This window comes from Scleropages formosus, chromosome 12 (assembly GCF_900964775.1).
Source record: "Scleropages formosus chromosome 12, fSclFor1.1, whole genome shotgun sequence".
In the NCBI taxonomy this organism is placed as follows: Eukaryota; Metazoa; Chordata; class Actinopteri; order Osteoglossiformes; family Osteoglossidae; genus Scleropages; species Scleropages formosus.
In genome coordinates this window covers 18,207,056-18,223,837 of record NC_041817.1, presented here as the reverse complement: position 1 = coordinate 18,223,837, position 16,782 = coordinate 18,207,056, and the positions used below count along the sequence as shown (strand labels likewise).

Sequence of the window (16,782 nt, the reverse complement as noted above, 5' to 3'; positions counted from 1 at the left end):
GTGAAATTAAAATTCCACCATTTACCCCAAGTAGGGGGCTCCTGACTCACTTGTGTCATTGGGTTCCCTGGCTGTCTAGTCATTTTGAGCAGCAGCTGAACAACTTATATTTATTCATTTAGCAGATGCTTTTCTCCAAAGCAACTTACAGTAGAAGGTTAATCTACCTACAGAGCCAGGAAATTTTACTAGAGCAATTTAGGATAGGTACCTTGCTCAAGGGTACTACAGTCAGAGGTGGGGATCAAACCTACAACCTTTTGGTCCAAAGGCAGCAGCTCTGACCCCTACACTACCAGATGTCCCTTATGCTCCCAGTCAGAATTTGGCCATCAAAAGGACTAATGAGAACAATATGCTGATAAAAATCTGACATAATCACTAGTCGCTGCACAACAGAATGGTACCAGCACGGTGAACTCCTTGCCACAAGTGTTGTTGTTAACTACTCTGCCCTCTGCTGCTAAATGCACTCACGGCAATTGCGCAGACCCGCCACCGTCCCCCCGCGAACCCTGTACTGCGCGCGGGCAGCGCGTCCGCCGAGCACGGCGTCGGCACCGGCACGTCGCCGCGTCCGCTTTATTTAGCGTGGCGGGCGCGGATTGCTGTGAAATGAGAGCCTTGCGGCAGGCGTCGCGGCGCGGGTCCGGAGGGCCGGCCGTGTCCCGGCGGGACCGTCGAGTTGCGCCGACAAAGTGCGGCACGCAAACTTCGCTTTCCCGCGCTGCTGGGATTTCGGTTTCCTTCGCTCGGAGTTATACATATTTATATGAGGCCGGTGCAGATATGAAGGAAGTCCAAAAAAGGGAGAATCTCAGAACTGCAGAGGTAAACCGTATGTAAATTCCACGACGTAATAGACCTGTAGTGCAAATCACACCATTTTATCTTTAATTTTGTTTTGCGCCTACACACCCCCCCCCCACGCCCCCACCACCACCGCCGCCGTCACCCCCCCTTTCCTCTCGCCAACTCTTTCCCCTTTCCTCTGGCTTAAAGGTGCATCGAAGATATGCATTTAAAGCATATTCAGAACACGGGCCGTGAAATTAAGTGTGTGGCAGAGTGAGAAAAATATACAGGCCCATGAAGACGCCTTAAAAACAGTCGTTTATGCAGATTGGGAGAGCGGCGAAATCGGCGGCAATGGGATGACCCTCTTCCGCCGCACCCGGGCCGCACTGTTCTTCACCAATCTTGCGCTGTATCTTCACTTTTCATTGAACTTGCCAGTTTGCCACTAAGCAGCCTTGGAGATAAGGCGACGCGCTAAAAAGGGACGTCGGGGGTGGGGTGGGGTGGGGTGGGGTGGGGGGGGACGGGAGGGGGCAACGGGAGGCGCCGGTGGGCCGGTTTCTATTGCACTCTCACCCAAGGCAATGGGCCGAATTTAACGGATTCCTTCCAACATATGTTTTTGCCAGATAAGTAAACAGCGTGTGTCGGGAATGAAAAAAAAAAGCATTTGCAATTTAATGACATTACAGCTCTCAGCTTAGCCCGCCGTGCGGTGCGGTGCGGCGCGGCGCGGCGCGGCGCAGCAAGATGGAGGAGTGGAAGAATGGAACGGGGTGTCATCAAGTTTTTTTACCCTCTCTCTTCGGCGCTCTCGCTCTCCCTCTCTTTCCGCTCGCAAGAAGGGCCGTTCAATTCCACTCATTCTTCTCATCCCCCTCGTGCGGTCAATACCTCCCTTATGCGGCACACCCTTCTGCCTCCGTCAAGACAAACGTATCTATTATTATACCCGGCGAACCCGGCCACCGTCCCGCCGTCCGACTCCTTGCCCCCTCGGCTTCGCCCTCCCCGTCGCGCCACGGAGCCGTTTCGCCATCCCCCGCTGCCCCGCCACGCCTTTGTCTGGCCCCGGAGAGCTGCTCGGACGCTTAATGGCGTGGCGAACGCTAGCGTTAGATCTGGGTCTTCTTCTGGGGGGGAAAATATTTGCCTCCGCGTTCTGAATGAGGAACGTCTCCGTCTCTCGTTAAACCCCCAGTGATCCTTCTTACCCCTCGACCGGCAGCCCTATTATTGTGGGTTAATTGCACAGGAAAGCAGATTACGGCGGTGTATCCATGTACTCCTTGACCATGTGCTAATGTGAAGACAAGTCGCCGGTCCCCCCGGCGTCAGATCCGCATGAGAGGGCGCCGCAGGCGGACGCTTTAATGTGCCCTCGGCAGTAGCCCGGCCAGCCCGTTCGTTTGAGCGCCAACCAATCGCTTGCCCATTATTTCTCCGAGAACGAGTTCCGCGCGAGACGTCCGTACGGCAATAACGTGCAGTTACGCGTGCGAGGTGGCAGCATCGGAGTCGGAGTTCTGGTGGGGGGGATTCACTTCGGATTTTCAGTACGAAGTCTGCCCCCCCCCCCCCCGTGGCCTCGCCCCAGAAAGGCCCTGCGCTTCTTCACACCCTTCCTTCCCCGTTTCGCATGCGGTGTTTGGGAGGTGTCCTGTTTCCAGGATCAGCCTTGGAGCTGTGCAACAGTGCAGAGTATGGGCATCGAAGCCGGTGCTCAAGAGTCTCACCCAGAGATGCCCGTGGTTGGCATCCACATATACCCCCCTCCATCCTGGACCCCGTCCCCCGAAATGTGCTCTTGTCACGGAGCGGGAAGTGTGTGTGTGTGTGTGTGTGTGTGTCCAAGAGGATGAGAAATGAATGCATCTCCGAAATCCTCAGGTCGAGCGAGTCGTCCACGTGAAATGTTTAAAACCCAAAAGCTTCGCTGAAGCCATTGTGCCCCATGCACTCAGACAACAATGACGACGAAAAGGGAGGCGCAGCAAACAGAAACATAAACAGACAGCGCACGGCGTATAGATTAAAGGACAGCCCGATCCGGGTGGGGGGTGGGATTTAACCCTGCAAACTACTCATTACTATCCAATGCTGAAACACATGTCCCAAAAAAATAATCATAATCAACAATGGGAGTCATTCGGTCGTGTATTTTTGTTATCTATTTTTGGAGATCAAGCCGAGATGTTTCTAAAGCTTAGGTGAAAATTTCTCTCTCGCATTAATACACATGCACCGTGAGTGATACCGGAGTCAAGTTAACGTGACAACACCGGGCTATTGACTTTGCATTTCTGTGGCGCCCTACATACATAAATCTATGTCTCATTAAGAGCTATGGTTGTCAAGCATGTGTATTTTTAAATATGCCATTCTTAATGCAATTTGCTGACTCTGATGGTGTTTGAGGACGCCTAGGAAGCCACCGTGTTCCCTGTGAAAGTTTCTGCAAATACTAATGATGAACAAGTTGAGGTACAAGTTTCGAGCCAGCCCCGGAGACGTGTGTCCCCCCCCGCCGCAACTCCCCGCAACCCCCCGCCCCCCGCGACCCACTTCGGGCAGCGGCGCAGCCTATCGGAGGAGGCCTCGCCCGTGCCGGAGCACCTAGGAGCGCGCGCCTCTGTAATGACACAGGACATCTGCGTCTCATCAAAGCCGGTCGATGGTTCTTTTCAATCTGGTTCAATTTTTTACACCGCCGCTTCCTTGACTGCAGAGGCAGGGCAGCTACGCGTTTGTTGTCACGGTGAAAAAAAAATGTTTCCATCATTACTGTCGTATTTCCACATCTTTCATATTTCAAAACGCCGGGGGTCGCTTACTGAAACCTCGACAGGGTAAAAACCGCGTACTGTAACAAAACAAAATAACGCTGAGGATGCGGTACAAAACATCGTTTTTTTTTTTTTTTTTTTTTTTTTTTTCTGCGTCTTCATCTGTCGACCGCCGTGCCGTTGCGCTCTCTCTCTCTCACGCTGGCTGGATTTTTCCAAAGCAGATTTCGCAGGGGTGCTTAAAGAAAAAAAAAAGTGACCGGCTGCCCTGTTCGGCCCATGAAGTGTGATCCTGGTAACTGGGGTCACGGCTGAACCACACACACACACACACACATTGTCTGAAGCCGCTTTTCCCAAGCAGGGTCGCGGTGAGCCGGAGCCTAACCCAGCAACACAGGGCGCAAGGGACACACCCAGGACGGGGTGCCAGTCCATCACAAGGCACCCCAAGCGGGACTCAAACCCCAGACCCAGCGGAGAGCAGGCCCTGGCCAAACCCGCTGCGCCGCTGCATCCTCCCCCCAACTAAAGGGCGTGGGGTTTGAGAAGAAAAGCCGATGATTCTTCACGAAAGGAAAAAGCTAAACAAGCGAACGACATTAAAAAGTAAGCGCAACGTGGTCATGTAGTGGGTGGCGTTGGTGCCCCGCAGCTCCTGGGCTGTGGGTTCAGGTGTGGGTTGGAGCCCAGCTCAGCCTGAGTCCAGCTGGCATGTTCTCACCATGTTTACACGGGTTTCCTCCAGCAGTCCAAAGACTTGTGTTTCAGGTGAGCTGGTGTGTGTGTGTGTGTGTGTGAGTGAATGAGTGTGACTGTCCCGTGAAGGACCGATGGTGTCCCATCCAGGGTGTACCCTGCCTCACACCCTATGCTTCCAGGATAAGCTCTGGACCACCGACAGCAGCTGATGAAAAAAAGGAACAAAGAATTGCTAATAGATGGATTAAAAGGTACGAATGACCTGTTTTGATTTCACAAATTAAAAAGCGGGAACGGAGGTTCAGCAGTCATTCGATACTTTCTCCTATATGTATTTTCAGGTGCACTTTTTCTTTTTTCAGGCTTTCACGCAGATAATAATTATACCTCGTAATTATACCTGGAGCAGCGCTATGTTAGCTATAATACACCATCTACATGCATGGTTAGGGTCAGGTATTTCTTTAAATGTAGATGTTTGGGAATCTGCAGATTCCTAACATGGGGATTAGTGGTGTAACAACATATCGCAGGCCCATGATCTGTTTGCTGGCTGTTGATAATTAAGCCAGCATGCAGAATTTGCGAGCGAAAGAAGCGATGATATCACTGTGAGTCGAGTGCATCCTAAATCCTAAATAATCCTAATTATATGCTTTGCATACAATAATCCCGTTTAAACGTTAAAAACATAAATCATCCAAATTAATGTGGCAAACTTTTTTTTTTTTTTTTTTTTTAAATAAACGCTGGAAGAAACGGAAGTAAAAAAAAAAAAAAGAAAAAAAAGAATGTCGCTCTTTTCTCAAGTCGTTTCAAGTGCGCTTGACACATTTCCTCTGATTAGCTCAATTTCGAACCCCCTCCCCTTCGCGCAGGATGCAATAACCACCCAGAATAATCTGTTTTTATTGACAGACACATTTAGACGAGCGTATGCCAACTCGCTGCTATTTATCTATGCATGCGTCCTGTCTTACAGAAGGATATCACTCTCTCTGACTGCTCTTGAGGGCACGGGATCTCAAGTCCATTATTTTCTATTCCTGATAGATATATTTTGCCCCGAAAACCTACGGCTTTAATGCAGGGCCTGACAATCTCTGCCAGAGGGCCCCTGGAAGTGGAACAAAATGAAATGCCTTTTGGCAGATGGGAGTTTCTTTTTCGCTGCCGTTTCATATTCATTCTCATTTGTTGAAGGGGTTATTGCCGTCACTTGGCACACACTGCGCACTTTGAGCCTCTTCAGGAAGAATGCCCATTCCGGCAGAAGTCATTAACGCCCAAATTTGTATTTAATTATATAATTGCACAGCATAATACAGAGCTGTAGTGGGTGGTTTAATTGTGTTTTTTAGATACGGAACGCTGGCGAAATGACGCTCTTTCCTCCGCGTTCAATTTTGTTCTGCGTGGTTACGCCTGTCATGTGCGGAGACATCTCCAGCGCGCGATTCAATGGCTCAGACGCATCGCAGCATGGTGAACGCTAGCAGAAAGATCCCAGCCGGTTGTTCATCCCCTTTCAGAGAAGGAGCAAGACCTAATCCCTTTGAGCATCAAAGAAAGACTTCTGACACTCCGGTTTTGAAGCTAAAATACAATTACATTCACTACTGCTTTTTGGGGGCTCTTTTTATATAACCGTCAACAATGTTAGCGTTTCTTCATCAGCGCTGCTGCAGCGACGAACCGTCAGCTCTTGAGCGTCCTGCACAAACGTACGGTACAATGGGTCGTCTTTGAAAACGTTGTTAAACAATGATGCATAACCCAGCCGGCGCTGTAGACTAGAACCCGGCGTTCTGGAGAAAGGCGATAAGTAGAACAATGAGGCCATGCGAAGAGGCGTTTCGCAAACGCTCCTTGTAGCGACACCACTTCGTACCGTACGTGCTCCTTCGACCAACAGTCGCCACCGGCTTCAGCCCTTCCGCATCTCCGGCCGCTATACAGCTCCGTGGTCAGCTTCAAGTGACAAAATCCCTCTACGGCCACTGGTGGTGCGAAGAGGCCAATGCCAAGCTACACAAGCGACACACCGAAACCACGAAACCACGCAGACGCCGAACGATCGGGCGTAAGAGTGCCCGTTTTTTGTGTTTCCCGTGGCTTTTGTCGAGGTTTTATTTTTCTCACCCCCTACTGCCTTCCACGGTCAATGTCAATATGATGCCAAACTGAGTCAATGTGTGTAGCTTAAGTATAAATGTCAGCTGCTCATAGATTCTTCTCTCAGAAGCCCACTCCAGCTGTGGCAGTATTGCGCGGTCGGCTCGGGCGCGCAGGGGCACGTGAGGCGGTGTGTTTCGGTCAGCCGTGGGAGCCTGACGCTATGCGGCGAGCTCCGTTTGGCCGATAGACTTCCACCCCTCCGCCCCGGTCCCTCGTAGACGCGCTCAGTGTGAAGAGTGTACGTGTAAATGCAGAGGGAGATCATGAGTGTCGCTGAAATCACTGCTATTAACAAACCACCACCCTTTGCCCCTGTGCTGGACAAGCATCAGTATGTGTTTGCATTCTGCCTCTGTGTCGAGACGACCCAGTTCTGTTATGTTATAATTTAAAATAATACTGTACGTAAACTGCAGAAAAAAAAAAAAACACCTTTTGTACATCTTGGGTCACAGTGATTTGATCAATTATCTTATTAAATATTTTTACAGGCTTCACTCACTGACTGCGTGAGTTGACTGTATAAGAACAATTAACGCTGAGGCTGATGCGGTTAACAGTACAGGCAGAATGTCCTCATGTACGGACAGATGATCCTATTTAAAACACGGTGAATTAATAACGCAATGAAGTCTTGCAGTATGCAGTGCATTTCATTCAATTTTAAGGCACCCCGAGACTGAGTATTGGGTTGAAGGTGTTTGACAAGCAATCTTCTGTATAGCAATGGAATGGCACATCATTTTAAAAGATAATTTTAAATTTAATACCCTCATCTCATTACCCTCACGTGTTATTCTTTAGTACGTGTCTGTCCACAGTTTTGTATTTATCGCAGCTGCTTGTTAATGACCGGTGACTTATTGTCCACAGCACCGTGTAAAGTCTCTGCGCCCACGTTACAGGAGCGTAAGAATCCCTCCTTCCCACATGCAGTAGATACACGTCTATCAGTGCCACAGTCATAACTACAGTCCTTTCGTACAAAAACCTTAAAGGAAACTCCTCTGCCAACTCCCCGAAGAAATCTTGCCTTACTGGTTCACTTTGTTTGGCCTGGAGGTAAATGATGAGTAACAGAGATGAGGACACAAAAGTTTAAAAAACACCTCCAGGTGTGTGGAGCTATGTTGACAATGTAAGATTACAGATACACACAGAGATTCCAGTGAGTCTTGGGTAAACCCCTTAAACAAACATCTGAAGAAAGAGGTGACTGATCTCTGCTCACAAGTACATTAACAATACACCTTTCCAAATGTGGGGTTTTTTTTACAGAGGTATGAGTGGGTGGTGCCATGGTGGCGTGGCAGGTTTGGCCAGTGCCTGCTGTGTGGTGGGTCTGGGGTTCGAGCCCTCCTTGGAGTGCCTTGTGATGGACTGGTGTCCCATCCAGGGTGTGTCCCCTCCCCGTTCAGCCTTGCGCCCTGTGTTGTCAGGTAGGCTCCGGCTTGTCGCAACCCCACTCAGGACAAGCGGTTGTTGATGTTGGTTGTTCCAGGTGAACACAAAAGAAAAGCTATGAACTGGGCTGATCTTGGTAGGTGAGTGTTCCTTGTTGTAATCAGGATTTCTAACAACACCATGCTAAATGTTGTGTGATGTAAAAAATTCCTCCAACACCTCTATGTTGTGCAGCATGTAGCACTGATGCCTTGCAGCACCTGGGCTGTTCAGGCATAGTTTCAAATGCAGCTCAGTCTGTATGGAGTTTATATGTTTCCTCTGGGTGCTCTGGTTTCTTCCCACAGTCATAAGACATGCTTTTCAGGTTAAATGGTGATTGTAAAATGCATGTTGTGTGTGTGTGTGGCCATCCTGAAATGGACTGGCACCCTCTCCATCCCCCCCACCCTGACCAAACTCAGCACCCAGTAAATTCAGGACAGGCTCTGGGTCACCACAGCCGTGACAAGGATAAGCAATTAATGTGACTGAGTGTGATCTCTACACCCCAATTCCTTCATACAACTTATTTTTACCAACAATTGCTGGGATGAAAATAACCGTGGCCTAAAGTCTTTCATCCGCCATAATAAATGCTGTCTAAGAAATTATGACATACATTGTCATATAGGGTCAATGTAAAGAAAGAAAAATCAAAGTTAAAAGTAGGAAAACGAGACAGAGATATTCAGACATTTTTCTCATGTCTTATGTACCTTGAGACCTTGGATATTTCTTGCTTCTTGCGGTTCAGGCACTAATTTCAGGTCTGTATGTTGCAGTAAAGGTGCAATGAGAGATAATTTAGGTACATTTTGCCTCCCGGGAGCGTACAGAAGTGAACAAATGCAGCAAGTCCACCAGAGAAATTACAGGTAACACGGTATGCACTGGTCATAAACATTCCTGCCACAAACCTCGATGGGGAGATTGCTCCAGGAATGGCTCTTCACACTTTGATGACCCTAAAATGAGGTGGGAGAGGCGGCGATGTCTTTGAGGTCTTCCGAACGGGCGCGAGGCCCCCTCTGCAGACTCCTTCTCCGTTACACGGATGCCCAGGCGCGGCAGGGACATGTGACGCCCGGGCAGCGGCCGGCAGAATCAAAGTTCTTAAAATGAAAGAGCAAGGGGGAAGAAAATGTAAATAGAGCTTAGGTTTGAAAAATGCCTTACACAATCTAAATGTAGGTAATGTGACAAAGGCCGCCGGTGCTAATGCTATTCATCTCCAAAAGATGCCTAATATGATCCACCTCCAGTTATTGAAGCTGGGGTTTTAATCTGGAGCCTGCAAGGCTCGCTCAGAGCTTACCCCTAATGTCAGACTGGTTTGACTCTCCAATTGAGGTCAATGCAGAGTTTAATCACTCCTATACATGTATGTTAATTCACCTAATCTTGCCGCTACAAAATGTCTTACAGGCACCAGAAAGGCTTAACACTGACGGATAATAATATTGATGCGTCAGAAGAGGTTTTATGAGTGTCTACGGCCTACAGCAGAGGAGGTTTCCGATATCGAGTGTTATTTTCATCATTTTGGTGTCATTTCTCCTTTATTTATAGCCAGTTCACACCTAGGATTTTCTTCTGTAAACCAGCTCTAAATATCTGGTATGTAATGAACACGGAAATTATAAATGTGACTGGTTTATTTAAAGCTGGGCAATTTAAAATAGATTTTAAGAAATAAAACTCAAGCTTAACCCAAAGGTCTTAAGACAGGAAAAAAACACACTGTGGTGCTCAGAAGGAAAAAGGTTTTCTATCAATAGCAAAAAAAAAAGTAAAATAATAAATGATGAAGGATATTCTGAAAGTAAAAAGATGTTTTCCTGATCAGACAAGAATTTTACCCAAGAGTAAAAACAGCAGAGGTGACGACTTAGGTACATTACATGTATTCGGTCAGCTGATGCTTTTCTCCAAAGCAACTTATAGCGTTAAACTACCTGCAATTATTTACCTATTTATACAGCTGGGTAATGTTTTTACCAGAGTAGCTTAGGGTAAATGTCTCACTCAAAGGTATTACAGCTGGAGGTGCGATTCAAACCTGCGACCTTCGGGTAACCAGTACACTACAGCTGTCCCTAGTTGGGAACAGGAAGCCTAATTATCAGTTACAGGTAAGGATGACTATCTCCATCTCTGCAGGGCACACACCGGTAGACTTTACACCGGTACAGAAGCTGACAGGGTGAACTTCTTCATTCTCGAACTCAGCACACTCTGGGACAAATTAAAACATGGAAATAACACTGTGAAATTAAAAAAACAGCAAACTCATCCCTCCAGAAGTCCCAGTCACAACAATGAATGAGACCAGGCGTGTGCTTTGTGGTTTAAACCACCCCACACCCTGTACTTTGTACCTGTGGCAAGCAGGTAATCTTTTCGTTGTAAAAGATGTTACTGAGTGCTAACAGATTAAATTAAATCAAATTAAATTAATTACATTTTATTTGCTTCATGTATAATTGGGTAGTGCTTTCACAGCAAACTGTCTGGGACTGGCCTATAGGAAAACCAAGAAATGCAATTGAAATGTCTAGATGTAAAATTACGGTCGCCTTTTCTTAGGCCTAAAAATCACGTGAGCCGATAGTTTATACATATTAGATGAGGACATCCTAAAAGACGATGTGATTTTTCCAAGCTCTGCTCAGGCCATTCATAGGGCATCAGCAACATCCTAAAGGGTTAAAATTATTTTCATTAACATGTCAGCACAATTATGAAGTCTCCATGGAGTGTGGTCAGAGACATTTGAAAAGAGAGGCCTATTCAAACAACACATAACAGTTCAAATGAAAAAAATTATCAGTTCATCTGAATTTACGCATTACTCATTGTCATAACTCAGATAATATTTTCACCGGGACACGATTAAAACAAAGTAAGTGTTCAAAACTTTTAATTCACAAATGAAGACTGAACGAACATCGAAGTACAGAGCATTTTATTTTTAGAAAGAAATGTTATCATTGCCCTGAAATAAAAATAGTATTAAATATACAGTACGTGTGGAATTAAATTTAAACTATAAATTCAGAGTCCATTTTGCCTATACGCAACATGTAAGATTATGCAAGTCACATTTGACAAATCCTTACATCATAAGCTATAGTCATAACAGCACACACTTATAGTAATTGAAATCTAGTGTATGAAAAACTCCATTGGAATTGAGAATCATACCTGAAAGTTATTCAAGAACGAGGGAAAATATTCCTCTTATCACAGCAGGTGGTGACTTGGTCAGTGAACAGGCCCTCTGAGAACATGAGAGCAGAGCACAGCAAGTCACTGCAGGGGGAGATGATCATTTAGCTCCTTGCTGTCAGGTCAGCCTCATATTCGCCTCCGTGATAACATCTGCTGTTTCTAGTGTGTCATTCCTGGATTAGTGAATAATCCACACAAATCATAAGGTACAGACAGACTTTCGCATCGCAGAACCAACTCCCACCCTGGGTCTGTCTGTGCCCTCTCACTGTTGTAAGTGAAAGCCTAATAAGAAACCAAATAATAAATCAAATGCGATCAAAACTATTTGTCTCTGCCAAGACCTATTGTCTAATCAGTCAAATGTGCATGGAAATACAGTATATATATATATATATATATATGTAGAGAGAGAGAGCATGTAGCTTTTTCTTCTACCAAAAACAACAGATTGTTATTTATACTTTTCATGAATTAAACTGAATAGCCTTATAAAATGGACAAATGTATAAAAATGTTGTATGAAATGAAATGTATGAAATACAAATGTATACTTGCAAAACCAACAATATAATAACAACTGACAATTTAACTCATGGGTTTTTCAGCAGGGTTTTCCTTCTTCAAAAATAGACCTAATTTTTATAATGTATTTAAATAAAGCCGAAACACCGGATGGTGTAATATTGAATTTTACTGTAATTTATATTTTGTATTGAAACTTAAGAGTGTTGGTTGTTTTAAATACCGCGTGTATTTGTCAGCCTGTTGTATTTAACTCATTTTTGAATTCATTCGTATAAAGTGAAATGGAATTTAATTATTGGGTTGAACAAACACATGTTGTCATGAAACTAGAAGTATGAAACTTTAAGAGGATTTCATCTGAACATTGTCTATACAATTAAGATTTGCTTTAACAAAATCAGAGTCGTTATCTTTTTAAATACGTCTAATCAAGTTATATAATCTGACATTTTAATGATCTGCCTGCAAACTATTTCTTATAAAGTGCAGAAAACTGTTTCCAAATGTGCACCGAAAAAAAATCCCACACACAGTGGGTATAAGATCTGGAACATTCTTACTAATAGTGACTGAAATGTAGCTATATGTCCAGAAAGTTAAAAACTGAGACCTTCCGAGGCGCGACTCGTGAACGAGCGAAACGCGAGTTCGTTAATATTCTAATGTAAGAAATAACCTGAACAAACGGAATCTCCTTCATTCTTGGTCAAAGGGTCCGGCTTCTGGCAAAAATGTGGTATTTTTCCTTATTCTAACTTTTTAAAAGTTTTCACATTTCATCATTTTGAAAAAGAAGAAAAAAAAAACAAAATAATCATCACCTCTTTATTTCAGAGGAAAAAACACAACTATTGAAAAGGCATTTAGTTCATCTCTTTCTCGGCCGCTAAATCTATTCATCAATTGTTCTGCCTTGTAGATGTCATTCTAATGCTAATCCGGCGTGTTAAATATCCCCTTTTTGTTTCTTTTCACCGTTTTTGTCATTGAGTTTATCCAGTTTTTGGTCACCCATTTTATTTATTTGTGCGCCCTGCTCCATTCATGCGCTCATGTATTTTTTATTATGTTGTTTGGCTGTCATGCAGTGTCAACTCACTTCTTTCAATGGGGGGGGGGCTACTTGAAGGGCTCTGGTGGGGTGGGGGGGGGGACAAAGCGTGTACACATTGCAGCGCTATTCACTCCGGCCAGCTGGATAGGCTGCAAAAAAAGAGCCCCCTGTGAAAAGAAGTCCTCCACAATGAACACAGAAGCAGCGCACAATGCTAACAGTTTCCCAAATACCACTGATTGCTTTCACCACAAAGAGCGAAAGCTCCACTTCAACAAACAAGGCTTTGCACAAAAAAACCCTCCAAACCCCAGTTTTGTTCCCACACAAAAAACCCTCGACTGTCTAAACCCTCCCACTGAAGGAGGAAAAGGGAAAAAAAAATGAGCCTTCTTCAAGTTTTCCTAAATAAAATACAATAAAAGGGGGAAAGACATAGGGGAAAAAAGAGCGAACAAGTTGATGATATGCACCCTATAAACCCCATGACCTTCTGGGGCTTTTTAGTGAGCACAAACGATCATAACTTACTGCAAAATCGCGTGAGTTAAAATTAAATATACAAGAAACTAAGTTGTGATTTACAATCACGGGCATCCACCAAAATTAATTAAAAAAAAAAAAAACTGAATGATGGCAAAAATATAAATAATACCAAAGGAAAGTAGAGAACCGAGATTTATGCAAAAAAAGTAATCGGCTACATCACGCATTGTATTGTATATATATTTTTTAACATTCCTACTATTATTGATATGCTAAACATATTGTCAATAATATGCTCTAAACCCACATACTGAACCTGCTTAAACGCGGCTTGACCTGCGCGCAACAAGGTGACTTTTATTATTTGGAGAGTTAAAAAAAGGAAGCTGGGAGGACTGGAGTGATCTGGCTCTTACAAATGAAGAATACGGGGCTCTCTAAAGGGTTAATTAACCGTGTCGGAGATAATTATCCCTGGACCCTTCAAATTAGTTTTGCATAATGGCTCTGATCCACATGGTCTGACCAAGTAGAGGAATCTGCGCGCAGCTAACATGTCGCACATATGTTCTGACAGATATAAGCAGATAAACGTACAAATGCAAACGTAAGAAAAAACATTAAGATGATAAAAATGGAATATAATGGTGTCCGAGTCCTGATGAAACTTGTTCGGGATTAAAGAAACGTAGCACCTGTTGTGAGCGAACCCAAAACGCTCCTCCTTGTCCCCGTCCTCCGAGGCTTTTAAAAGTCCCCCCCCCCCCCCCATCTCTCTTCCTGTTCACGATAAAAAAATGCGATAATCAGGTTTCTGGCGTGATGCAGATTTCCAGGTAATTCTATTCAGAGAGCGAACAAAAGCGGCCTTTGGGGGATACTTTACACCCCACCTGGACGGGGCAGGAGGGCGATTCTGATCAAAAATCCTACAAGCTCTGTACCAAGGGCTTCGTCGCCTTCTGGGCTCATTTAATTCTTACCATTTCTTCCTTTGTTTTATATTCTTCACTTGTAGGACTGCATAAAAACTGTTAAAACATGTCTACTTTTTGGGGAGGGGGAAAAAAAAAAAACGGCATCAATCAAACAATTGTCGTTTTAGAGATAAGAAAGCGCGATCCACGGCAAAAAGTTAATAAAAGTCCATTTTTAAGATTGAGTAAGAAATGTTGAAGGTTTATTTGTTAAGCCGTATGATCATTTGAAACGATACCGGATCAGTGAGCGCTGCCAGTAAATTAATATTAAAAGGCAACACAGATTTTTAAGCACTACTGTATTTACTGTGCGAAATATCACAGAACAAGGCGGGTCCCCTTCGGAGTCAGAGGTTTCCAAAAACACAATAAATATTACAGACATCTAGAACAGGTTCTCAAAAGTGAAAATAGAATGTTTTCTAACGAAACAAACGGGTTGGCCTTCGCGTTCAGAGCTAAAGGCGCGGAAAGTGAAATTATACACCATCAATTCAACTGTACACATCTTTACACGTTTTATTACACGTTGCATTTACGCGATCCTGTGCAAAAACAGGGCTGACGGGGTGGCGGAGTCCTTCCTCGCTGCGAGTCATATTCAGCTGAATTGTTAACAGTCATCTAGATGTATGAAGGGAAAAGACACGCAGTGAGTCACCCGAGAGCGCGACTTTTTTTTTTTTTTTTTTTTTAAATTGTGTGACAGCCGGGATTCAAACAGGTCGCTCCTCCGCGTGTGTTTCGAACATGTTGAAACACACACACACACACACACACACACACACACACGCAGGCGCGCGCACACACTGACGTTGAGATATTCACATTCACCGGGGGGGGGGTAAAAGGATTCCCTTTTCGTGTCCAAAATCAATTTGGCAAAGAAAGTGGTCAAAACAACCGCGTTCCCCAGCCGTCCCTCCGTTCCTTCGTCCTAGAAAGAAAGTTCTCGTCTTCTCTCTCGTAGTCTCCTCTGGCTAAAAAGTGCCTTACACGAAGGCATTAATTAAATAATGCAGCGCATACACATGTCGTATCGGAGGGAAGAGCACATGTATACACATCAGTCCGCGCGCGTCTTCGCGCGATCACAAGGCGGACGCGTACGCGGGGTAGGGTTCGAGCTGCGGTTTGCCCATTCCTGGTAGCAAAATGTACGCCAGCGGGGGCTGCAGACCCGCGGGGGGCCACGCCGTGCAGTTACAGGGGATCATGTAGCCGGGGTTTCCCGGGGACGGGTGCGAGTGCGTGTGAGTCCCGCTCCCCACCGCGCCGGCGGAGCCGCTGAAGGCGGTCGCGGCGCCGGGGTAGCCAAGCGGAGAGGTGTACGGGAAGGAGGGGGACGAGATCTCTGCCATCTTCGAACCCAAGTCAAAGAAGGAGTAGGGGTTCGCAGACACGGACGGGTTGAAGAACACGCGGGCTGCGGCGGCGGCGGCGGCGGCTGCTTTCTCGGGATTCCCGATGAGCGAGTCGGAGAGCGGTCCGCTCGACAAGCCGCCGGCCTTCAGCGCCTCGTGATCTCCAAGGCTGTAAGGCACCGGAAAGGCGAACTTGTCCTTCTTCATGAGGGTCTTGGGCTTCCTCCTGGGGCGGTACTTGTAGTCGGGGTGCTCCTTCATGTGCATGGCTCTCAGCCTCTTGGCCTCGTCGATGAAGGGCCTCTTCTCGGACTCGGTGAGCAGCTTCCACTCGGCTCCCAGGCGCTTGCTGATCTCCGAGTTGTGCATCTTGGGGTTCTCCTGAGCCATCTTCCGTCTCTGGGCTCTGGACCACACCATGAAGGCGTTCATGGGGCGCTTCACATGATCCATGGGTTTGGACATTTCGCGCCAGGCACCTCTCACCTGACCTGTCGAGATAAATATAATTTCTGGTTGTTTTTTTTTTTTTTTTTTTTTTTTTTCTTAAAAAAATTTCACGATAATCTTCACCAAACCAGACCAGTCGGTTCGGCAGCAAAAAGAAATGTCACACACCTAAAATTAAAGGCGTCGCATGCAACGCGTTCGACTACTTTTACGCCTTAAAGTATCACTTTGCACTATTTTTCCAAGTCAAAATGTTTTGCTCACTTACTTCAATGCCAAGTCGTCATGTCTTCGCGACGGACTTATCCTTTACACTAAGACTCTTCTTACTTCTTTTACCTTTAACTTCACTCTATTTGGAAATTGTCCTTAAAAGTTCAGATGCGCGACTCATGGCGGAAATCCGATGAAGAAACTGTCGCCTTCTGAGCGCAAAAATGCAACGAGGCGACTTTCAAGCGCTCAGCTTCCGCGCAGCGTTAGCCCGACTGGTTCGTACCTCGGGGCTGCCCCGTGTGAAATAACTCTCCGAGAAGCAGGTAACGTAAGGGCCCGGCGCGCATGCGCAGTGTGTCCCCCCCGAACCGCCGCCGCTTCAGCGCACAGGTGTTTGTTACGCACGCGTGCGGATACCTGGCGAGAGCAGCGCACGTGCGCTGATCACGTGGTACAACAAACCTGATAATGCTACTACGAGGGAGGATTGTCAGTGTTACAGTCGTAATAATAGTATAATAAAAACAATAAACGTGCATGCCATTTTTTTAAACTGCGTTTTT

The 16,782-nt window shown here is 45.8% G+C and overlaps 1 protein-coding gene across 1 annotated transcript; it reads right to left on the bottom strand.

The window, feature by feature from the left end:
- Positions 1-14,523: 14,523 nt before the first annotated feature.
- Positions 14,524-16,579, bottom strand: LOC108929228 (transcription factor Sox-21-B-like). Its single transcript, XM_018743600.2, has 2 exons — positions 16,272-16,579; positions 14,524-16,044 (listed from the first exon to the last, which is right to left on the bottom strand). The coding sequence occupies exon 2, from the start codon at positions 16,016-16,018 to the stop codon at positions 15,281-15,283; it is 738 nt and encodes a 245-aa protein (XP_018599116.2). The 5' UTR covers positions 16,019-16,044; positions 16,272-16,579; the 3' UTR covers positions 14,524-15,280.
- Between the last annotated feature and the right edge of the window lie 203 nt (positions 16,580-16,782).